This window comes from Mauremys mutica, chromosome 3 (assembly GCF_020497125.1).
Source record: "Mauremys mutica isolate MM-2020 ecotype Southern chromosome 3, ASM2049712v1, whole genome shotgun sequence".
Taxonomy (NCBI): domain Eukaryota; kingdom Metazoa; phylum Chordata; order Testudines; family Geoemydidae; genus Mauremys; species Mauremys mutica.
In genome coordinates this window covers 15,876,429-15,900,804 of record NC_059074.1, presented here as the reverse complement: position 1 = coordinate 15,900,804, position 24,376 = coordinate 15,876,429, and the positions used below count along the sequence as shown (strand labels likewise).

The 24,376-nt window shown below is 40.5% G+C and overlaps 1 protein-coding gene across 4 annotated transcripts in view; it reads right to left on the bottom strand.

The window, feature by feature from the left end:
* Window positions 1–24,376, bottom strand: part of MMUT (methylmalonyl-CoA mutase) — a 39,970-nt gene continuing 15,594 nt past the window's right edge. For all 4 annotated transcript variants that reach the window (XM_045009574.1, XM_045009575.1, XM_045009573.1 and 1 more), the window contains exons 6-13: window positions 21,979–22,227; window positions 20,017–20,128; window positions 16,889–17,004; window positions 14,398–14,513; window positions 3,791–3,922; window positions 2,723–2,870; window positions 2,434–2,601; window positions 1–515 (exon numbers count right to left, since the gene is read on the bottom strand). In XM_045009574.1, the coding sequence (XP_044865509.1) occupies window positions 387–515; window positions 2,434–2,601; window positions 2,723–2,870; window positions 3,791–3,922; window positions 14,398–14,513; window positions 16,889–17,004; window positions 20,017–20,128; window positions 21,979–22,227 (1,170 nt within the window). In that variant the 3' untranslated portion in view covers window positions 1–386. The remainder of the gene's footprint in view (window positions 516–2,433; window positions 2,602–2,722; window positions 2,871–3,790; window positions 3,923–14,397; window positions 14,514–16,888; window positions 17,005–20,016; window positions 20,129–21,978; window positions 22,228–24,376) is intronic.

The following is a 24,376-nucleotide window of genomic DNA, read 5'->3' as shown; positions in this document are numbered from 1 at the left end:
TTTGCTCCTTAGACTTTACTGCATTAACATCCAAATATACGACAAAAAAACCAAAAAAATACATGTAAAACAGACCAATTAGGGTAAAATCAACCAATCCCAACCTAAAATATTAGAATGGATATTTTATTTAACTAAATTCTTGAAACAATCTGAATAATTTTACTGAACTCCCTTGTACTTTTAGAGATAATTTTTATATATACAGTCAGGTGAAATATTCCTCACAGATAGAACATGACTGAGAAATTACAGCTTTCTTAGAAAGCACACAAGGCACCAAGCATTGTAACCAAAGCTACGTGGCTGGCTCTTCCTAGCTGATGACTGATCGCGTTCTGTACATGGTTATTATACGGCTGATTTTGTGGCGTGATGTTTAAGTGTTACATAGATTGCTGCCTCTTATCCAGGCACTTCTCAATATCCTCAAGCACCTGTTCAGCTGCCTTTGGAATCCGAGTCCCAGGACCAAATACACTGGAGACACCAGAGTCATAGAGGAAATCATAATCCTGTTCAGAGAGAGATTTAAATAGTTAAATACTGGATCATGAACTATACCCTTACAGCAGGGGTTCTCTAAGTGGGGTTCAGGACCCCTCAGGGGGTCACTAGGTTATTACATGGGGGGGTCACGAGCTGTCAGCCTCCATCCCAAGCCCCACTTTGCCGCCAGCATTTATAATGGTGTTAAATATATAAATGTTTTTAATTTATAAGGAGGGGTTGCACTCAGAGGTTTTCTATGTGAAAGGAGTCGCCAGTACAAAAGTTTGAGACTCACTGCCTTTCAGCATCTATGAGTAATTCTCCAAGGAGCACTAAGATTGAAGGCTTGCAACCGTTCCCAGAAACAGGAAGCAATAGCAGAATAAAAGCTCAAACATACAAAATAAATTCTGAACAATTTCACTGTAAGGATTCTGTCAATTTAACATCAGATTCCTTGACATTTTCAAAGGGACACGGAAAGCAGCTCTGATATTCTCTCACTTTTTCATCTAAACTGGTGTGTGGTGTAGCTGTGTAAGTTTAACAGAAGCTATGTTTCACCCAAGAGCTGGCTGCATTTAATTATTATTAAATAATTATCGTTAATCTTCTGCGGTAGCACCCAATCTATGTTCAGAGTTTCCCAAATGCTTGAGCACAGTCCCTACTCCAATGAGTTCACAATCTAAGAACAAAGGAGTGAGAGAAATCAGGGGAAAGAACAACAATATGTAATTTATATACTGGGCAACTTGATTCATTCCAGGCAGCATAGAAGAGGACCCTAGAACAGGAAAGAGGCTTAGAGGAGCTCAGGCAGGTTATACCAGGCATTAGAGGGGTTTGTGGCAGAAAGCATGGAAGTGATTGTGTGGAAATCTGAAAAATGGTGAACAAGCTTGGGAGCACTGGTGAAGTGGAGGGATGGCCAACACCAACCCTGCCAAGAGAGGATAAGTTGAGAGAGCCACTAAGACTATGGGTTGTGTATCTGTGTTAGTTCAGTGCCTCACACAATGGGGTCCTGGTCTCTGACCGGGGTTCCTAGGTGCTACACACAATTCAAATAATAATGTATTCTAAGGAAGGATCTGGCCTTTAATCTGCAAAGTTCTTTGCATTCCTTTGGGGAGAAAGGCACTATAAATAATAATAATAATATTATTATTATTACTCTGAAGATTCCCCTCCACTCTTGAAGTAACAGGCTGAATACATCATTCCTGCTTCTACTTGAAGTACACACAGTTTTGGAAAGAGACTCTTGCTCCTCCACCATGGCTTCTGGCTTATATATGAGTGAAGTACTGCTGCTTAGGAGAGCTAAAGAATAGACCCATCTAGTGGAAACATTTGCACTTGGCAGTACAGCAGCATCTGCTCCTACATGAATCAGTCATGGAAAATGGAAACTACCATACACAGTTCATTTAACACCTGTGTTTGGTACGTGTAATTGTGGTGAACCTTTATTTTTTCTGAGCAGAACTGAGTTGGGAGAATATATCAAATATACAGTAAGCCCAGTTGCCTGATTTACAAAGTGCAACAGCTTTCAGCGCTGAACTGAATAATTCTAATTTTTATAAATTGGGAAACAATTTAAAAGTCCATATGAGAACAACCCCATGCTGCTAGTTTTTTTCTGAACGAAAGCAGCTTAATGCTTTATCCTGACAGAAGCTTTGCAAGTTAAGCCAGCACAGTTATGTATGACAACCCAGGGCTTAATTTGCATGAAAACTGACATCAGCAACCTCTTTCTGTGACTAGCATGAAACCTGAAACTGACTATTGTGTAGGAAAGGCTTCAGCATTGTATCTCCCCTATGATGTTAAGAGTGCATAGCAAATAGCCAGCAAAACAGGGCAGGCTGAAACTGAGTGTTCTTATAACTGTAAGGTATATTTATTCTGGAAACAGATACTGAGCAATACCTGAGGGGGGATGACACCTCCACACATGACAAGAATGTCAGGACGGCCAAGTGCGTTCAGCTCTTTGATGAGCTCAGGAACAAGAGTTTTATGACCTGCAGCTAATGTGCTCACACCCACACAATGCACATCAGCATCTACAGCCTGCTGGGCCACTTCACGGGGTGTCTAAAGAGAGAAATTTAACAGCAAGCAGCAATTAGTGCTAAAGTGACTGCTGAACAAGAACTGCAGGGACAAAAGCTGTATTCAAAATACATTTTAAGGGACAGGTTCAATTAAATAATACCTGGAAGAGTGGGCCTATGTCCACATCAAAGCCAATGTCTGCAAATCCTGTAGCGATAACCTTAGCTCCTCTATCATGGCCATCTTGACCCATCTTGGCAACAAGAAGACGAGGTCTGCGCCCTTCACGCTCCATGAACTTGTTTACTCTATTTAAAAAATACATTTTATTCTTCTAAGTCACTGTCATTCATTAAGAGTCTGAAAAAGACACGCTACTAGTGGCAACTCCTGCACCTTAAGCTACACTAGCAACCAACTCATGGTTGGTTCATGTAGCATGCTCACCATTTTAGTATTTCACTTTGAATGGACAATGACAGGTTCCCTTTATAAAGTGCTTTGAGTAATAAAATGTTGCTTAGTTTGCAGATTTGTTTTTCAATCCCACCCCTGCTTTGCTGCTCTTAATGAAGCAAAAATCTTGTACTATTTGGGGCGCTGATGTATAAAGCATGTCTAAGTTTAAGCACGAGTAGTTTCATTGACTTCAAAAGTGCCTGAGAACCACACACACAATATAGACCTCAGTCCTAGATATTACAAGTGAAGTGGCCTATAAACATGACTTTGTCCATCTATTACCACTGCAATCTCTAAAGCCTAACGATGCTAATCCTTTTACTCTGCTCCAATTATGTTAAATGGGAATCATATTATTTCCACTAATAATGGTGTGACAGATTTAGAGCTGCTCTGTAAAAAATTATAAATACGGCTGGTTTTTAGGCTATTTGCTGCATGAATATATTGGTTTAGTTTCAGTGTGGGCTCCTTGGACAAAAACAAGCAGGAGGGGAAAGAATGGTTCAAGATAAGACATCCATCATCAATCACTTGACTGCAAGGACAACCTATAAAACCTGTTTTTTATGTTTAGTCATAAATAGAAGTTACAGCATTGTTCTGCAAATATGCTCAGAGTCCACTATTATGGAGCCTTCACAACATGCTGGCTCATTACATAGCCTGCACCATCTAGTGATTCTAGAGGATCACACATGCAACACAGATGTCTAAATTAACTATGAGGCCATTCCCTCCTTCTGAGCCAGCAGCAAACTCTCACCTATTGATAGCATGAAGAATTTCATCGCTCTCCCCAAACTCCTGGCGGTAAGCTCCGCTCACCATTCGGTCACTGGCTCTGTGCTCCCCAAACACCTTCTTCATTGCCTCGGTTATTTCTCCAACTGTACATCTAAAATACACAGAGTTAAAAGGTTAGTATCATTAGGAGACTGAAATCAAAACTGTGCCGAAATCCCCAGCAACAGCCTGATGATTAGTAAGAAGAGCAAATTCAAACAAACGACTCTTTCCCTTTTACTTTACCAATGCTGGAAATTATAATTTCATTAGCACCATACAGTAATAGAATATGCAGTAGTACTTTGGAAATAAATTTTTGATCTACTGATGAGAAGACTTGACTAAGAACTGTGCATCCCAGTGACATGCAACTAGAATGGTCACAGATCAAAACCCTTCATCAAGATAACTCAAATGCCGGGAGTACGGATTTCTTTTTATACGATCACTAATGTATTTGTGCTAGTATAGGAATTCTTGTCCTACCCAGCACCAAGAGGCTTCCTTGTAAAATAGCATCAGACTCAAATCCTAAAATAAACTGCATGAGAAATATTGAAGAACAGACACAAAAGTGGACTGGAATAAAAAAGCCTTCACTGCAGTCAGTTGCTAGTGGCCATCTGAGAAAAGAACATTCAGAGGTCTGAGTAAAATATGTTACACCTAATGTGCTCCGATTTTTTCCCTGTACTATATCTTACTTGGCTACTCTGACTTTCACCAGCTGTGCATTTTACTGTCCTATACACTCTCTCCTAGATATTGCTCAATTGAGATGCAAGCCACAAGAAGAGCTGTTCAAATATGCAACTCTCCAATGCCTTTTATTCTTTTTTTTCTTTAGTCTCCAAGATTGTGCATCTTTTCCATCATACTTTCCTTCTTGTTTTTCCAAATCTTCTGATTTCTCAGTCAACAGCTGCTTTGCACGAGGACAATTCAGAAACACAGTGCTGGTACAGAACAATGCTATTGTTAGTTTTTCTTCATTATTAACAGCAACATTTATATTTGCTGCAGCATCTAAAAGCCACAATAAAGCTAGGCCCCATTGTGCTAGGTGCAGTATAAACATAATAAAGGACAGTTCTAGCCCCAAGGGCTTACAATCTAGTATCTAGTGGATTCCACCTTTCTATGAGAAATTAGTTTCCCAACGCCCAAATTTATAGTACTTAACCTGTGGTGATAGGACAATACTGTGCCCAAATTATCGTGGCACAGAAACCAATAGCAAGGGATTGACAGAAGGAAACAAGCTAATTAACAAGAGAAAGAAGCTCCTCTTCAGAAGTTAAACAGCTCAGCTATAACCACTACCTCAGCAGTACTCTCTGACCCTGCTAGGACAAAGACCGAACACAGGTTTGCATAATGGTGTGAAGTAGGCAAGTGAGCAAGCTAACAATTGTGTATTTCAATAATATATTCAGTGTCATATATTAGTATGCCCTGAGATGATAAAAGATAGAGGGAAATAAGACACACACACAAAGAAATGCACGCACATGACTTGTTGCAAACTTAGTCAAAGTACAAAACAGACATCAAGAACGTTTCCAAAGCACATTAATTATACATGCAAAAATAAAGACAATACCCCATTCAATTACACTTTCTTTCTGCCATCTGTGCTGTAATCTTTTCTCAATTCACCAATACATATATACCATTTGGCTGTAGTTAATCACATTTAATCCTTTGGAACTTGCACTTTTTGTACTATTACATTTAGCAATGAGGAATGCTCTTACTCAAAATTGTTTTTGTGACCTAGTTAAAGAGTAAATACCCTCGAAGTCTTAAAACAAAAAATGTCAGAGGACAATCTGGATATCACTGCTTAATAGCAGTTTAGACAGCTGTAACTTCTCGTCCATATGCTTTTACTAGGAGATAGTCAGAGATGGCCAGAGTTCTAATGGGTATTATCTGTAATCCCAGCCCTATGCCTGGTATCCAATATCACCTGAAGATGACTTTATGGTGTATTCACAGGAATCCTATAGTAAATCTCATGTAGACCTCTTGCCTCCAGCAAATCCTTGGCTATCTTTTGCTCTGTCCTTCCCACGTTACTTTTAACTCATCTGTTGTATATTTGGTAGACTTAGCCATGTGGTTATAAATGGTAACTACTGAATACCACAGGCCCAAATTCAACTCTACTGTAAACGGTCACAGGTCCTACTTTGTGGACATAAATAGGACTTGTGTAGGACCTGAGCTGGCCTTCTGGACAAAGCTAAATATCACCCTTTATTGGCCTGTCTTCACTAGACAATTACACCAAGTTGGAACAAAACCTTACCTAGCATGACACTGGCCACAACTTTGCTGTTATCATCTAGAGTGACAAATCATATTCAGCACTGTATCAGCTGGTCATGGGTAAAGCCTGGCTTCAGTAGGCAGCTAATTAATCCCAGTTAAGCATATGTTTTCATGTTAGCCAAGGTGCACGTCTTTTATCTTATGGATACTGCAGGCAAACCTTTCAAAAGGGCCTAAGTGACTCAGGACCTTTATGCATTTTGGACAATTTTTTCAAGTGCGTAATTGGGACTTCTGAAAGCATGTTTACCCTGAAAACAAGGCTATTCTTATTTTTGTGAATTACATAGCCTATTTATAACCCACCTAAAACTTTAAAAGTCAATAGTCTAAACTGTTTCTCTTTGTGCTGTTGTAATCCAGAGGTCCACTTAACCAGGAGATTTTCAATGATCTAAAATTCAAAAAAGAATCTTGCAAAAAGTGGAAACTAGGTCAAATTACAAAGGATGAATATAAACAAATAACACAAGTACATCGGGACAAAATTAGAAAGGGCAAGGCACAAAATGAGATCAAACTAGCTAGAGCAGATGGCCCACGGGCTGCTTTTGGCCCATCAGACATTTTTATCCGGCCCTCGAGCTCCCGCCGGGGAGTTGGATCAGGGGCGCTCCCCAGCTCCCGACTCACAATTCCCTTGATGAGCACCATCTTCCGGCACGCATAACCACACGGCACAGGCACGACTTCACTGCGCTGTTTCCAGGACCAAAACTCCGCCCCTACGTGGCAGTCCCCCCCGCCCCACGCAGCAGTGCACCCAATCCCTTCCCAGTTTCCTATGGCCCCATCCTCGAGAGCCTCGAAACCACCCAGGGGCTGGACCTGTCTCAGCTAGGGTGCCGTGGTAGTGCCTGGTACAACCGCCTTGTTGTCACTGCTGACAGGCCCCCTAAGAGTCCCCGGTACTGCCCCTGTAGCATCTCCTCCCCCCCCCCACTTTGGTAACATCCTTTATAGACACCTCCCATGCTACACCCCACAGACTCCCCCTACCCCACTGGGCATTCATGGCCCACCATACAATTTCAATACCCAGATGCGGCCCCTCAGGCCAAAAGGTTTGCCCACCCCTGAGCTAGAGACATAAAGAGTAACAAGAAAACATTCTAGAAATACATTAGAAGCAAGAGGAAGACAAAGGACAGGGTATGCCTGTACTCGGGGGGGGGGGGAGGGAGGATGAACAACAGAAAATGTGGAAATGGCTGAGGTGTTTAATGACTACTTTGTTTTGGTTTTCATCAAGAAGGTAGGTGGTATTGGACACCTAACATAGTGAATGCCAGTGAAAATGAGGTAGGATCAGAGGCTAAAATAGGAAAAGAACAAGTTAAAAATTAGACAAGTTAGACGTCTTCAGGTCACCAGGGCCTGATGAAATGCATCCTAGAATACTGACTGAGAAGATATCTGAGCCATTAACAATTATCTTTGAAAAGTCATGGAAGACGGAAGAGATTCCAGAAGACTGGAAAATATAGTGCCCATCTATAAAAAGGGAAATAAGGAGAACCCAGGGAATTACAGATCAGTCAGCTTAACTTCTGTAACCAGAAATATAATGGAGCAAATAATTAAGCAATCAATTTGCAAACATCCTGAACATAATGAGGTGATAAGTAACAGTCAGCATGGATTTGTTAAGAAGAAATCGTGTCAAACCAACCTCAACCTGATAGCTTTCTTTGACAGGGTAAAAAGTCTTGTGGATAACAGATGTGGAAGTAGAGAAAGAACTGACAGGGATTTGTAGGGGATCTTACTGCATGACAGTCTCTGTTAGCAAGAGTTAGGCTAACTGTAACCCTAATAACACGAGATTTGTAGAAGCGAGGATTGTGTGAGGCAAGTGGAAAAGAACTGTGTGAGAAGTTGTTTCGACCTTGTGTAGATAATATGAAATGTAGACTGGAGTCTCTTAAGTGAGAAAAACAAGATATCAGGATGACCTATGTATAAACAAAATGCAGCTGTTGCTTATTATTGTCTGTAACAAAAGTATAAATGCTGCTGTAATTGTTTACCTGTTGAGAGACCTGTCTAGGAAGGGGAGACGCTATGTCCTAGTGCACTCTCTCCCTGCTGTAGCTGCTAAACAAAATAAAGTATCTGACTTTGCTGTACCCAAACAAATAAGTGAGAACTAAGTTTTTCTCCGACAGGGGGAAGCAGTAGACATGGTATATCTTGACTTTAGTAAAGCTTTTGATACTGTCTCACATTACCTTCTCATAAACAAACTAGGGAAATGCAACCTAGATGGAGCTACTATAAAGTGGGTGCATAACTGGTTGAAAAAACATTCCCAAAGAGTAGTTATCAGTGGTTCCCAATCATGCTGGAAGGACATAATGAGTGGGGTTCTGCAGGGATCAGTTCTGGGTCCAGTTCTGTTCAATATCTTCATCAATGATTTAGATAATGGCATAGAGAGTACATTTATAAAGTCTGCGGATGATACCAAACTGGGAGGGGTTGCAAGTGCTTTGGAGGATAGGATTAAAATTCAAAATGATCTGTACAAACTGGAGAAATGGTCTGAAGTAAATAGGATGAAATTCAATAAGGACAAATGCAAAGGACTCCATTTAGGAAGGAACAATCAGTTGCACACATACAAAATGGGAAATGACTGCCTAGGAAGGAGTACTGCGGAAAGGGATCTGGGGGTCATAGTGGACCACAAGCTAAATGAGAGTCAAGAGTGTAACACTGTTGCAAAAGAAGTGAACATCATTCTGGGCTGTATTAGCAGGAGTGTTGTAGGCAAGACACGAGAAGTAATTCTTCCGCTCTACTCCACACTGATTAGACCTCAACTGGAGTACTGTGTCCAGTTCAGGGGGCCACATTTAAGGAAAGATGTGGACAAATTGGAGAAAGTCCATAGAAGAGCAACAAAAATGATTAAAGGTCTAGAAAACATGACCTATGAGGGAAGATTGAAAAAACTGGGTTTGTTTAGTCTGGAAAAGAGAAGACCAAGAGGGGATGTGATAGCAGTTTTCAAGTACATAAAAGGCTGTAACAAGGAGGAGGGAGAAGAATTGTTCTTCTTAAGCTTTGAGGATAGGACAAGAAGCAATGGACTTAAATTGAAGCAAGGGAGGTTTAAGCTGGACATTAGGAAAAACTTCCTAATTGTCAGGGTGGTTAAGCACTAGAATAAATTGCCTAGGGAGGTTGTGGACTCTCCATCACTGGAGATTTTTAAGAGCAGGTTAGATAAAACACCTGTCAGGGATGGTCTAGATAATACTTAGTCCTGCCATGAGTGCAGGGGACTGGACTACATGACCTCTCGAGGTCCCTTCCATTCCTATGATTCTATAATCAAAAGAACAAGAAACATAATTCAAGCACACACTTACATGGAAGATGCACCTTGCTGTAAAATGGAGCCAGGAATCTGAAGATAAATGTTACTAGATGGATTTTCATCTAACCTCACAGCTTTCTTGAGAGGAAAGAAAGGTGTTATGCCACTATCAGCCAAGAGAGTGCTTTTAAAGAGAAGTGAAAACACTGATAATTTATATTCTAAAATGCATTTAAGTCAGGCTGAAATCTACTGAGACAATGTCTGGCTCTACAGATCTGGGTTCTGGTTTTGGATTGGTTGCTGACTCATCGCATGACTTTGGGCAAGTCACTTAATTTTTCAATAATGCAGTTTACCTTTCAGAAACATTACATCTATTTTACGACATCAGAGCAATAAAACTGACAGCTTGATTTTCAGAGGGCCTGAGCACCAACAGTTCTTACTGAAATTAATGAGAGAAGTCAGTATGCACCTCTTCTATATATCAGGCTGTTAATGCCTGTATAGCATTTTGCAATCCTAAACGGTGCTATAAAACTGAAAATTACTATTAAATTAATGAACAGGTCCCTGTGTCTGATCAGGAGCAGTTATTTTCTCTGAGGCATTAGAGACAACATAAAACACAAAGGAACCTCCAAGTCAATTTCACATATGTGCTGATGGATACTATAGATTAAGTATTTGTGACTGTTTGGTAGCCCATTCGCCTCAAATTTAGGTGTGCATTTCTAATCAAACTCTGTGAGGCCAGTGGATATAAACAGAATTGTTTTTAAACAGCTGAATTTTCAAAATAAGTAAGTGAAGGAGTAAATTTCAATATGAAAGGAAGAGCTAGGATACCAGCTAATCAGGATTTCTTTCTGAATGCACTAACAGAACAATTTACCATTAGATTGTCATTCTTAAATAGCTGAATAATTGGCTTAAAGCAGAACTGAGTGTAACAGATAGAAACCTGGGCATCATGGCTTCTGAGTAAGATGCATGGAAAACTAAAGTAGACTGGTGAAATCACAAAGGAACAAGATTATTGTAAACTAGATTTGTTATATCTGGAGAAAGTGTGATTAAGGACATGTGACAGACTACATCTAGCTGGTCTGATATCAGTTCATTTAAATAACTGGTCTTGTAGATTTAATATTTAAATTGGTAAGTTTCTATATCCTGAGTCATACCATATGTAAAGTGTCTTTCTCCCACTGTATGATAATGAAGTACTGCACAAGTTTAGATCTGTTAGCTCCAGAAAAGAAAATATTAACCCATAGCATGTAAGAAGTTGGTGTATTCAAGAGTGACTGGAAGAAAGAATGAGCATTTACAAAGAACCTTTTCAAAGATGAGAAGGAAGATGGGGAATAATTAAATCCGTACTAAAGAGGTACATGAAGAGAAAATGGCCTCACATTTGTACATTTCAGAGTTGGAAGAGAAATGTAATCATCTGACATTGGTCTTATCAAGTGTTGTTATCAGACCCTCAAATATAAAGCTGTTCTTTCGGAGAACAAAAGTATACACCCTGTAAACTGAATGGGGATTGACCAACATGATGTTCTGGGACATGTTTCACACCACTCTAGGATACAGAACTAAGCCAACCTTTGAACTGTGGGGCAGACAGATTAATTTTTTTGCTGAGCCATAGGCCTGGGCTACACTAGCGGTGTGGTTCAAACTAAGATATGCAACTTCAGCTACGCTATTCATGTAGCTGAAGTCGAAGTATCTTAGTTCGACTTACCTGGCCATCCTCATGGCGGCGAGTTGACTAACACGGCTTCCCCATCGACGCCGCTTACTCCTCCTGCTGAGGTAGAGTACGGGCATCGATTCACGGATCAATTTATCGCGTCCAGATGAGACACAATAAATCGATCCCCGATACATCGAACACTACCCGACAATCCAGCAGATAGTATAGATGTACCCATAGATAATATTTTCAATACTCTAACATATGGGTATAGCTTCTATAGCAATATCTTTGGCTACAGTTTAAAGCAGTTTTTGTCACTACCTTTATATTATTCTTTTCTCTGTTACTGTAGTTTACCAATAACATCTGATTATACATAAGAAATCTTTACTTGGCTTTGGACTTCTACTAACTGTGTATTTACTAATACATACTTCTGAGAGAAGCTATATCTGACCTCAGAGGAGACAAATGGAAGTAACCAATGTCCTCACTATAAAGTCTGAGCAGGTTATGCTCAACCTCCAATTGTGAGGGCCTAGCTCGTAATGTGGGGAGAATCTGAACACCACCAGACACTGTTATAACGTACATGGGCTCCAATCCTACAGTCAAGCGGGCTCCACTCAGTCTTACACTGTTGAGTTAAAAACTACTGTTGTGTTACGTTTTGTTGCTCAAACCATATTCCTAGTAGGTCTAGTTAGTTATTTTCAAACTATTTTTAAATTTCACACTACAAATCTCAGTTTTTACAGAACTTTCCGTTACTTTGTAACTAAAATCCATTTAGTTTTGTTACTCTGATTTAAATGCAATATTCAATATTCATTTTATTTTCTACCTTCACAATTTTAAATTCCCCTAAGAGTCAAATCATCCCACATCTGTCAAATTTAATCTGAATGTTGAAAGTTAATTTGGACAAATATGTAGGCTCACCTAAAGCCCATCCAAGAACTGAAGTCCCAGAGATAATTTTCCATCAGCTGTCACTGACTATTTAAATCATTTTGTTCATTTCACAGAATCAATATGCCATGTTTATAAAGGTCAACAAGAAAATGTCAATATGCATTATTCATCCCCATTTATTGCACTACACCCATATCAAATAACTACTGGAAAATTAGCAAAATGGAGGAAGAGGGAAGCAAAGTCATTTCAGACTCTGTTTTAGAAATTCAGGTTTCTTTGACAATGATTGCGACTGATATTTGCATCGTACTGGCCTATATTAATAACATGTTTCATTTCAACGGGTTCTAAACTGTTTAGAATCTAATCTGCTGCTTCTGCCAGGGTCAGGGGCTGGCATTTTCCTCCCTCCCCCTCTGCCCATCTCTGCAGGGGTGATCCTTTCCCTGCTGCTCCTGGGAGTGGAGGTAGCTGGGTTCTCACTTCCTCTGCATTCCAACAATCTATTGCTCTGTTAGTTTAAACGTTAAACCGGCCCTTGTGTCCAGAGGCCTCATTGGCTAATAGGAGCAGGATGTGACTCTATTGGACACTGACTGCTGTTTATTGGAAGGGTCTTGCAGTGTACCTAGTGCCTCTAGATGATCCTTAATTGCTCAAGGGTTCCTTCCATAACTTCTCAAAAGGCAGAGGACCCACACATGTGAGGTTTGTTAATCAAAAGTAAGGCTCTATAGTGATATGTTCACTAGTGGTACATTCATCTATTAGATGTAACATTCCAAAATATTCTTCTGCACAGGCATTAAATAATGTCAGATTAATAAGAGATCAATAATCAACCTACTTTCCAGTAAACATCTGTCCACATTCCATACAAGTCAGTGCAGTTCTGTTCAACAGCACAGTGCTTAAGGACAAGAAAACTGTAGGTCATAACAGAGATACAGAGAACTAATTGGGGAATTATTATGATGATGACGACATTAACTCTTGTGAGGGCCAATATTACCTTCTAGTGATGTCTCCAACTCCAAGAGCGGTGATGATATGCTCCAGAGGGAGTTGGGACAAGCTCTCCCCTTTTGAAAGGAGATCTGTTGCATATGTGGTTGTTGCAGATGAAGTAGTGGTAGAATCAGAGTGAAGATGGAAGGCTAAAGATCTGCTCTAAGGATGTGGATAGGCAATTAAGTTTGGTTTGCTCATTTTTGACCCATCCACATTATTAAGGGGCATTTTCATTTTGTTGTTTTTTTGGCACTGTGACTGCATTACAAACCTCCATGAGCACATGCAGAGGACAAAAGGGACACAGTCAAAGACCAAAACTCAGTTTGAAATAGCAACTAAGGGTATGTCTACACTGCAATAAAAGACTTGCAGCATGGCTGCGACAGGCCTGGGCTCATGAGACTCGGGCTGCTGGGCTATACTACTGCAGTGTAGACATTTGGGTTTGGGCTGAAGCCTGGGCTTTGAGACCCCATGAGGGGGGAGTGTTTTAGAGCCAGGGCTCCAGCCCGAGCGTGAATGTGTGCACTGCTATTTTTAGTCAGCTGACTCAGGCTGAGACTCAGTGTGGTGGGTTTTTAATTGCAGTGTAGACATAGCCTAAACCACTGTTAAGGTGGCTTAGATGATAATGGTGAATGTGTCTCAGGACTACGGAAGATGCTTTACTACTGGAGACAAAGCCAGAAAGTACTTTTGACTAAAGTAGATACTAGTTTTCTACATTAGTCAGAAATGTTTTCACACCAATTTGTGGTGCAGGGAAGGAGGAAAAAACAGAGCGTAATAAGATTTTTTTTTCTCCATCCCTTTTCACATCTCAGACACTTTTCAGGCTCGCTGACCTGTAAAGCAGCAGAGCAGTACATCAAAGAAACCTATTCATAGTCTGAAACTGATAAGAGCTTGAGCCGTAAACAGAATCTGTGTGAACAGCAACGTTTTAGGGCAAATTTTATTCCTAATATTGTCTTTGAAAATAAATTAAACATATTTTTAAGAGACTGAAAAAGTATTTGTATTTGGCTAACACCACCAAACCACAACCAAGGGTAATGCCCATCTGGACCTCTGAAACACACACCTTCATGGTCAAGGATATTTTCCTGCATTAAAAAAAAAAGTATCCCATTTAAAAGCTGAAAGGGTGTATCGATCTGTGACATATTAAATATGGCAACCTACGTATCCAAGAATTACTGGAAAAGTTGAAAGAAATGAAGGGAAACAGTCAACTTTTAATATCGGTTATGTTTTCCAACTTTTCTTACCCTACCTTGCACGTGCTGCTTCCACTGCCAGTGCCAATAGGTTGCCTTGACCTGTGGCAGCACATTCTGTTAGAGCAGTGAGACACTGCTGGGCTGCTGCTTCATTTCTGTTAGCTTTTACCTTAGATGAAGGAGAGAAAAATCCTCAGTTTAAGTAAGCAACTATAAGGCAATCAGGAATTCCAATATGAGCCTGGTAAGGGTCCCTGGTCGAAGATGCCTGTATTGGAATCAAATAAGAATATAGCTATCATCGTTATGTTGAAGATCAGTATGTTGAAGGTCGCAAGACCAGTATTTGGAAACATCTCCTGGTTCTGAAAGTATTTATTTATACAAGTAAGCCGACTCAGTAACTTTGCAACAGTATTCTTAATGTGATTTTAAATATACTGTACTATAAAGCAGCTAGAGAATAAGGCTTTTAGTGGTGTCATCTGAAAGTGGGGATCCCAAGATGATTCAAAGCAATGATTCCTAGCTCTAATGTTAGGGAGAGATACCACAGTAATGATGGAATGCAAGTGGGTGGAAGGCAACATGTTAAGAACATTTCTCTCTGATTCAGGTATTTCCCAGGTGCTATCACTTTTGTATTTAGGCACTGACAATACGGTTTAAAAAACACCCAATGTCTTCCTAATTATCTCAGTCAGAAATGAATGCTCTGCACTGTATTATAGCTTGACACTCCAGTTTTCACATACATGTTATATATCGCAACATTTGTTTCTGATCCCAGCATTCCATGAAATATTGGATCCTACATCAACAAAAGCATAACAGTGTTTCTGGCACTATTCCAGGCATGAATACAATAGATAAATGTCAGAGTAGCATAATTTTCAACCCCTGATAGGTGCTGTAACATGAAAACTTCCAAGAGAAACAATAATACACTCACTTTTGAGTACTCCCTTATTATGCAATAACTATAAAGGTTACCCAGCACAGATCAACAGAAGTCAGATATTTCGAAGAGGGGGACAACATATAATTAATTATGCTTTCCGCCTGCCCTTCCTCTCCTTGCCACAATACCACTTTGAGGCTACGTTAAACTTAGTTCTACATTTTCTGGATTTTTCTCCTGTTGGGGTCAGAGATTTACTGTTTATAGTTTATTTTGTAATGTGTAAGTATTAAACAAATTCTGTTAAGGCAAAAGATTTTCATAATCAGGTACATCAAGCTAGGCTCCTAAGTACATATGTAGGCACATATAAATATAGACAAAGGGAGCCTGCCTGGGTTCTCAGCATGTCTGAAAAATCTGGCTACATCTGTAGATGCCTCTCTGCGGACTTAGGAGCCTAACATTAGGCACTCACTTAAGAAAAGCTTGGCCAAATATTCAGAGTCACATTTTTAGAGGGATCTCCTTAGAAGTGCTTACAAAAAGTTTTCCATGGGCAGAACCTTTGTCTGACTACAATGTGAATGTGTGTGTGTGTGTGTGTGTGTGTGTGTGTGTGTGTGTGTGTAAACTTATGCTCTACTAGATAAGATAGATACAAAGGAAGCTTAATGAAAAATTTGCTCTAAATGTCTAAAGTAAAACAATAAAAGGAACAGAAAGTTAAAATTATAAAAACAGAGTTAAGGCTGGCACACTTTGAAAATGTTCCACAAATAAGAGTAAGAAACAAGATTAAGAAAGCATCATTACCTTTAGAATAATATGCTGAATAGCCCAAAAAGGGAGGGTGAGAAAAATATTCAGAAATAGGAGTCTTTCCTCTAACTTCCATGGGGTTTGGATCAGGCCCATGTTATTTATTTATGGTCTTTTCATTCTCACGAAGTCCAAAACATTTTCCTTAAACCTTTGTTAGTGTTTGTATTGAACTATTGTCTCAAAGCTAGTTGCTGTATACACATCACAAAAAGTAGGTCCCTTCCCCAGAGAGCTTACAATCTAGGTAAAGCTTTGTTCAAATGCTTGATTAATAATGGATCTGGACAAACAACCTCTCTGCACTATTTGTAGGTTTTCCCACAATTCAGTCTCAATGCACTTCACTAGTCGCCTGCAAAACACCTACGCCTTGGTGCAGAGACTACTAATTATACCAAACTGAATTTTTTCTTTTGTCATCTTGACGAATATCCAGCAGAGATCATTTTTGTGTGTCTGAGGGAGGATTTGAACCCAAGCATCCAATGGTAAAAGGCTCAAAAATCCATTACTGTACATTGTTTCCTTCTTGCTGGAAAGAGACATGGTTTAATTTAAATGCAGATTAAACAAAAATGAAACTAACTAAATGAGAACAACAACAATAAGCAAAATGCAAAGAATCTAGATTTCAGGAATCAGCCTCAGAGGAGAAATTGAAGTGCTACAGACAGTCTCTAAATTGCTGAATTCAAGAACAGTTCTGGTGCTCTTAAAAATGCATTTTTTTTTGGCAAATAGAAAACTCATGAAGAAAATTAACACAGAACTACTTAAAATACAACAAGAATTTGCATTTTCAAAGAAGTACCACCTACCTTTTCAAGCTTCTCAATCTGCTTGGTTCGGACGGAACTGTTATCAATAGCCAAAACTTCAACTGTCTCTTCTTTTTCTAACTGGTACTTGTTTACTCCAACAATTACTTCAGAACCTGTTGATTTCCCACACAAAGGTCAAGAATTTAGACTATTTTCAAAACTGCTGAGCTTTTGGAAAGGTTACAGTATTTTATATAGCTAGATAAGTGATTGTTTGATGTTTTAAATGCAATACTATGTTTTTTAGGCAGTCCTACCTTCCAAAGCATTTAAAACTTCTCTCTCAAGCAAGGTTTTAAGTTTACACTTGTCACACTTTATTATGAAGAGATGATCAAATGTAAGAATATTTGACTGTGTTTTTTATGCTGAAAAGTGACATGTAAAAATGGCGTGTTCTTTCTCCTTAAATCTACGTGCAGTCAGAATCATATCTACTTGCTTTACTAACTATTTTTAATGACAGGGGATCGTATGTAAGACATGGGAGGTAACTGTTCCACTCTACTCAACACTGGTGAGGCCCTAGCTGGAGTACAGGGTCCAGTTTTGGGAACCACACTTTAAAAAAGGTGAGAACAAACTGGAGAGAGTCCAACAACAAAATGGAGAGCAAAACATGAGGAGGAAAGGTTGAAAGAACTGGGCATGTTTAGTCTAAAAAAAGAGAAGATTGAAGGGGCACCTGGTAACTGTCTTCAGAGGTAAAGGTTGTTGTAAAGAGGACAGTAATCAATTTTTCTCCAAGTCCACTGAGGTAAGACAAGAAGCAATCTTAGTTTGCAGCAAGATTTAGGATTTAGCTATTAGGAAAATCTTTCTAACTATAAAGGACAGTTAAGCACTGAGCAGCTTAGCTGGGTTTGTGGAGATATTGGAGGTGTTTAAGAACAGATTAGACCAGGGGTGGGCAAACTACGGCCCACGAGCAGTTTTAAGCCAGCCCACGAGCCGCACCCCACTCTGGCGCTCCAGCCGGGGCGCTAGGTCGGGGCCGCATCACGCAGCTTGGCCCTGCTCTGGCGCTCCGGCCAGGAACCGCTCCTACATGCGCCAATGGGAGCTGTAGGGGCCATGCCTGTGGATGGGGGCAGCGTGCAGAGCTGCCTGGCCATGCCTCCGCATAGGAGCCAGAAAAGGGACATGCCACTGCTCCCCTCCTGCACCCCAAACCTCTCATTCCCAGCCCCACCCCATAGCCCACACTCCCAGCTGGAACCTGCACCCCTTCCTGCACCCGTGCCCCAGCCCTGATCCCCCTCTCGCCCTCCGAACCACTTGGTCCTAGCCCAGAGCACCCTCCTACACCCCAAACTCCTCATCCCCAGCCCCACCCCAGAGTCCTCACTCCCTCCCTCACCCCAACCCCAATTTTGTAAGCATTCATGGCCCGCCATACAATTTCTATTCCCCAATGTAGCCCTCGGGCCAAAAAGTTTGCCCACCCCTGGGTTAGACAAACATGTGTCTGTCGGAGATGGTCTTGGTCTATTTAAACCTGCCTCAGTATGGGGAAATGCACTAGATGACCTCTTGAGGTCCCTTCCAGCACATTTCTATGATGCTATTCATTCAAATTGGTATTTGCAAGAAATGTGTGGCAATGCAAGGTCACAAGTTCACCACATCCTTCGCATGATGTTGTCAACTTCTATATCAGGGGTGGTCAAACTTACTGACCTCAGAAATTCGAGAGCCAAGGCACCCTCTCCCCCTGCTCCAGTTTGGTAGGTGGAATGGGGGGGGAGGGGAAGGAGGGGCTCCGCAAGCCACATTTTAATGGTAAAAGAGCCGCCATGTGGCTTGCGAGCCATTTTGGCCACCCCTGTTCTATATACATCTTAAATTACCACTGAGCAGAAGTTCTCAGACTGTAGCCCATAGTGCATGTGAACACTTTCTGGGGGTCCATAAGATCATAGAATCAAAGACTATCAGGATTGGAAGGGACCTCAGGAGGTCATCTAGCCCAACCCCCTCTGCTCAAAGCAGGACCAATCCCCAACTAAATCATCCCAGCCAGGGTTTTGTAAAGCCTGACCTTAAAAATCTCTATGGAAAGATGCTAGATTTTGCCTGCAAAAGTTGTGCACTTATGAAGACTTTGACCAATTTTAGTACATAGACACATATGATTTTTCAAAATTGGAAAAAGGATGGGGGGACTGGATGGCTAAGTATGATGGGTGTGGAAACTTTCATCTCTAAATCAGAGTCCTAGTCTTTGACAAATAATATGAAGAACCTTTAACTCTCAGTCAGTTTCCTCAAAAACTACAATGTATGACCAAACAATTTAACATTCTATAAGAATGTTAAATTAAATGTTCTATTTTTAGCTGACTGGAGTTTTATAACAGGTTGTGTTTCCAAAGTCTACTAACATTAACTGCCTCACATTAACTAAAGGACTATAACCACCATTTAAAAATAAATTCACCTTGGGAGAAAAAAAAAGACAGAACTCCTGTTTGTTGTTCCTTACTACTTTGAATTAAAGAGCTCCTTTAAATGTATTTTCCAAATAAAAGAGATCATATAATAAAGCTCCTTTATTTGGTGGTTTCTGTACCTTTTCTTTATATATATATATATATATATATATTTTTTTTTTTGAAATGAGATTAAGAGGTTAGACATACACCAAAGGGCTGGATCTTCCTTCAACCCAAGTCAATGGGAGCTTGGTCATTGTTATAAGAGAACAAAAGTTGCTTAGGGCTCAGATAGAAATTTTGCCAACCACATTCATTAATGACATCTGCTGGTGGTTATATTTTTACTCAATAGCTATGATCTGAAGATACACTATTACAGAACTCAGGCAAGTTCATTGCTAATCATTGTAGGATATTCCTTCACCATGTAGTCTAAAGTTTTGTCTAATCTAGTTTTAAATATGTCAAGCAATTTGGCTTCCACCACTTCCTGTGGGAGACTATTTCACAGACTAATAGACCCTTCTCAGGAAGTTTTCACTGATATTTAACCATTATGCCTAGTCTCAGAAGTGAAAATTAATTAAAACCCTGTTTAAAGCTCAGATCTCCAAACCAAAACATAACATTTTAAAACAGTGTACCTCTGGAATTAAGTTCTCTCTCTCCCCCACTTCCTGCCCTTACCAGAATCGATCCTGGCTTGTCTTCGGGCAGCACATTCTTCAATCCGGAGTTTGGGAATTCCCTCAGCTACAGCTTTGGCCATTCCACCCATTTCTTCAATCTCATTAATAAGCTAAGAAAGGTAACAAGAATAAATTAAGAGAATGGTTAGTAGCAAGATTCATGAAACCCACTTTTTACAATCAGTATTATCTAAATCCTTATTAGTACAATTACCTAAAAGTCTCATGCTTTACATTAAAAACCTATTTTCTATCTACCTATATTTGTATAATTTAGCGTTCTTACTTTACACACAGAAAGAAAAAACAGTGTATTGATGCATGGCCTTTTACAAAGCCAATAAGAAACAGGTTTCCTGCTCCTTCACCTCCGCTCTTGAACGGTATACAATTTGAGTCCCACATCCTGCAATTAACTCCTCTTGGGCAGACATCTGCACCTACGCAGAGTCACACTGACTTTAATGGGGCTCTGTACGGATCCCATGATCCACTAATGTGGAGACAGTTGCAGAATTAAGGCCTAAAGCCTCAAACTTGCAAATGGTTAAAAAATATAACTTTATTCATGTAAGTAGTCCCAATGACATCAGTAGAACTACCTACGCAAGTAAAGCTACTCATGTCCATGCTAGGATGATGGTTATTTGTATCATGTTATCTTCAAGTCCTGCTCTGGTATTGCTGCTGACTGTGCCTGGCTGCTCCTCTCCCCACAGCCACTCTGTAAACCTCCCACCTGTTACACACAGGGTATTTAAGACGCTCTTCCACAATACACCCCCCTGAGGTCTTTTGGGAGGAAGTGTGTGGGGAGGGGAAGAGATGCTGTAACCACAAACAGTTCTAATCCTTACAGTCTTAGGTAAACTGCTGTAATCTAGAGACTGCAGCCTCTTAGGTGTGCACATGGGTGGAACATCTCACCTCCATTTCCAATTGAGTTTCCCTGGGAGATGTAAGCACCCAATAAGGATCCTATTAGAGGGCACCAAAAATCAGAAGTCTCCAGACTTAACAGGTCTGATTCATTTGTCCAGTGTGGAAATATTTTCCTTTAGAATGCGTTTAATTCCAAATATGTACTGTATTCTCCTAGGCCTTAACTTAGCAAAATCCTGTTTTAGCAGGAGTGTTATAAGCAAGACATGAGAAGTAATTCTTCTGCTCTACTCCGCGCTGATTAGGTCTTAACTGGAGTATTACGTCCAGTTCTGGGCACCACATTCCAGGAAAGATGTGGACAAATTAGAGAAGTCCAGAGAAGACTGACAAAAATGATTAAAGGTCTAGAAAACATGACCTATGAGGGAAGATTGAAAAAACTGGGTTTGTTTAGTCTGGAAAAGAGAAGGCTAAGATAGGACGTGATAGCAGTTTTCAAGTACATAAAAGGTTGTTACAAGGAGGAGGGAGAAGAATTGTTCTTCTTAACCTCTGAGGATAGGACAAGAAGCAATGGGCTTAAATTGCAGCAAGAGAGGTTTAGGTTGGACATCAGGAAAAACTTCCTGTCGGGGTGGTAAATCACTGGAATAAATTGCCTAGGGAGGTTGTGGAATTGCCATCCTTGGAAATTTTTAAGAGCAGGTTAGACAAACACCTGTCAGGAATGATCTAGAATGATAATACTTTAGCCCCGCCATGAATGCGGGGGACTGGACTACATGAACTCTCGAAGTCCCTCACAGTCCTGTGATTCTATGAAACCACTTAAATACATCTGTAACTTTAGGCCATGAGTAGTCCTATTGACTTCAATGGGACTACTCATGTTTAAAGCTCTACTCATGTGTAACATGCTTTGCTGGATTTGGACTTTAAGGATAGGGAACTTAAAAATAAATGTAATACACTGTTATCTTTGAAGAATCTACTCTCATACCAAATAGCTACTTTAAAGGCATTTCTTAAAACAATCAGTGCCCCCGTAATTAAACCCCCCCACAGCACAACTGACCTTTAAAGCGGCCTCACAGGCATCGTTGGTAAGGGATTCCATCAAGTAGGAACCCCCCCATGGATCTGCCACTTTAGGAATGCCAGACTCCTCCTGTATAATAATCTGGGTATTCCGAGCAATGCGAGCACTTTTCACTGTAGGCAAACCCAAGGCTTCATCAAATGAATTTGTATGCAAAGATTGAGTACCTCCAAACACTGCTGCCATTGCTTCTATTGCAGTACGGATAACATTGTTGTAGGGATCCTAAAAAGCAAAAGGAAATCTCTGAAGCATGAAGTGGCTGCCATGTAACTGAGATGGTTATTTCATCCTCAAACAAATGCATTGAAAAAAGTGTTAGGTTTTTGGTATAATTGGATCATAAAAATTTATATTATACAAAAACCAGCCAAGTTAGAAAAAGAAAAGAGCAGTAATATGAATGAAACCAAGTTGATACATATAAGGAACCTTCTACTGAAAGATGAAGATGAGGAGCCACAAACAAACATAACCAAATTATAAAGGTATCAGCCATTTAACTGGCCAAGTAAATAAAACAAAATCCTTCTAATCCCTCGTGGCACCTCATTATGTCTGATCATTTGTCTGACAAACCTGTTTCTGATTTCACATTTCTAGGTGGATTTACTGTTTGCATTTATATAGCAGCTTTCATCCGAGGGCCTAAAAAAGCCACTGCTTTAAGTCAGTTAATAAAGCCTCTCTATTATACTTATTTTACAGAAAAATAAATGATTTGTCCAAGGTCATACACCAAGAGTTGGAAAAAGAATCTAAGGAATTCCACCTCCCCCTCAAGTTCTTTGCTCTACACACGATCCCTTACTGTTTTGACTGCTTTTGAACCTGTTGAAAGTTTTTAAATCTAAATATCACTTTCATTTTGTTTAGAGCAATAATTTAGATAGAGAATACATTTATGCATATCACAAAAAAGGCAATGTTACTTTTTCATTTGGAAAAGTGACAGCAACAGGATTTTGAAAAGATTGTGTTGAATTATCTGCCATAGAATGATCATATTAGTATGATGAATGCAAATAAAAATTAACATTATATAAATAGTATAGAATTAATAAAAATAACATTTTTCAGTTCATAGTTTATCAAGCTCCACATACAGAATTAATTTAAAAATCGGGCACAGCTCTACTTCTCCACAGATAATATACATACTGAGGTTATCTGAGGGTCTGGTAAGAGTGATTAGATTTAGACAAAACTACAAAAAATGAATTCCAATTTTGTACAGAAGGATTTTCCTCTCTTTAGCACATGAGACTGGAAAGACTAAACAAACAATTAAGGGAAGATGCCAAGATGCAAAGCCCAGTAGAAAATAAAAAAAAAATTCACTTTAGGGGTGAAATTAGGATTCATTACGGCACTTATTTTCACACATCATCTGTCCCAGGAGGAAGTCTGTACATTTCTCTTAGGGTATGTCTACACTACAGGAGTAGTTCGATTTAACTTAGGTCGAATTTGTGGATTCGACCTGATGAATTCGAATTTGTGTATCCACACTAAGGACACTAATTCGAATTTGTGAGTCCACACTAACGGGGCAAGCGTCGACATTGGAAGCGGTGCATTCTGGGCAGCTATCCCACAGTTCCCGCAGTCCCCGCTTCCCATTGGAATGCTGGGTAGAGCCCCCAATGCCTTCTGGGGGAAAAATGTGTCGAGGGTGGTTTTGGGTAACTGTCATCATTCAACCATCACTCCGGCCCTCTCTCTTTGAAAGCGCCGGCGGGAATTCTGTTCGCGCACTTTTCTGGTCAGTGACAGCGCGGACGCCACAGCACTGCGAGCATGGAGCCCGCTGCGATCATCGCTGCACTTATGGCCGTTGTCAACTCCTCGCACCTTATCGAACACCTCTTCCACAGTCAGCTACTGAGAAATCGGGCGAGGAGGCTCCGGCAGCGCGGTGAGGACGTGAAGTGTCAGAGTGGCAGAGACCTCTCACAAAGCACGGTACGCCGCGCCGTGGAGATCATGGTGGCAATGGGTCACGTTCATGCTATGGGACGGCGATTCTGGGCCCGGGAAACAAGCACGGACTGGTGGGACCGCATAGTGCTGCAGGTCTGGGATGAATCACAGTGGCTGCGAAACTTCAGGATGCGTAAGGGCACTTTCCTTGAACTGTGTGACTTGCTGGCCCCTGCCCTGAAGCGCCAGGACACCCAGATGCGAGCAGCCCTGAGTGTGCAGAAGCGAGTGGCCATAGCCCTCTGGAAACTTGCAACGCCAGACAGCTACCGGTCAGTAGCGAACCACTTTGGCGTGGGCAAATCTACCGTAGGGGTTGCTGTGATGCAAGTAGCCCACGTAATCGTTGACCTACTGCTCTCAAAGGTGGTGACCCTGGGAAACGTCCAGG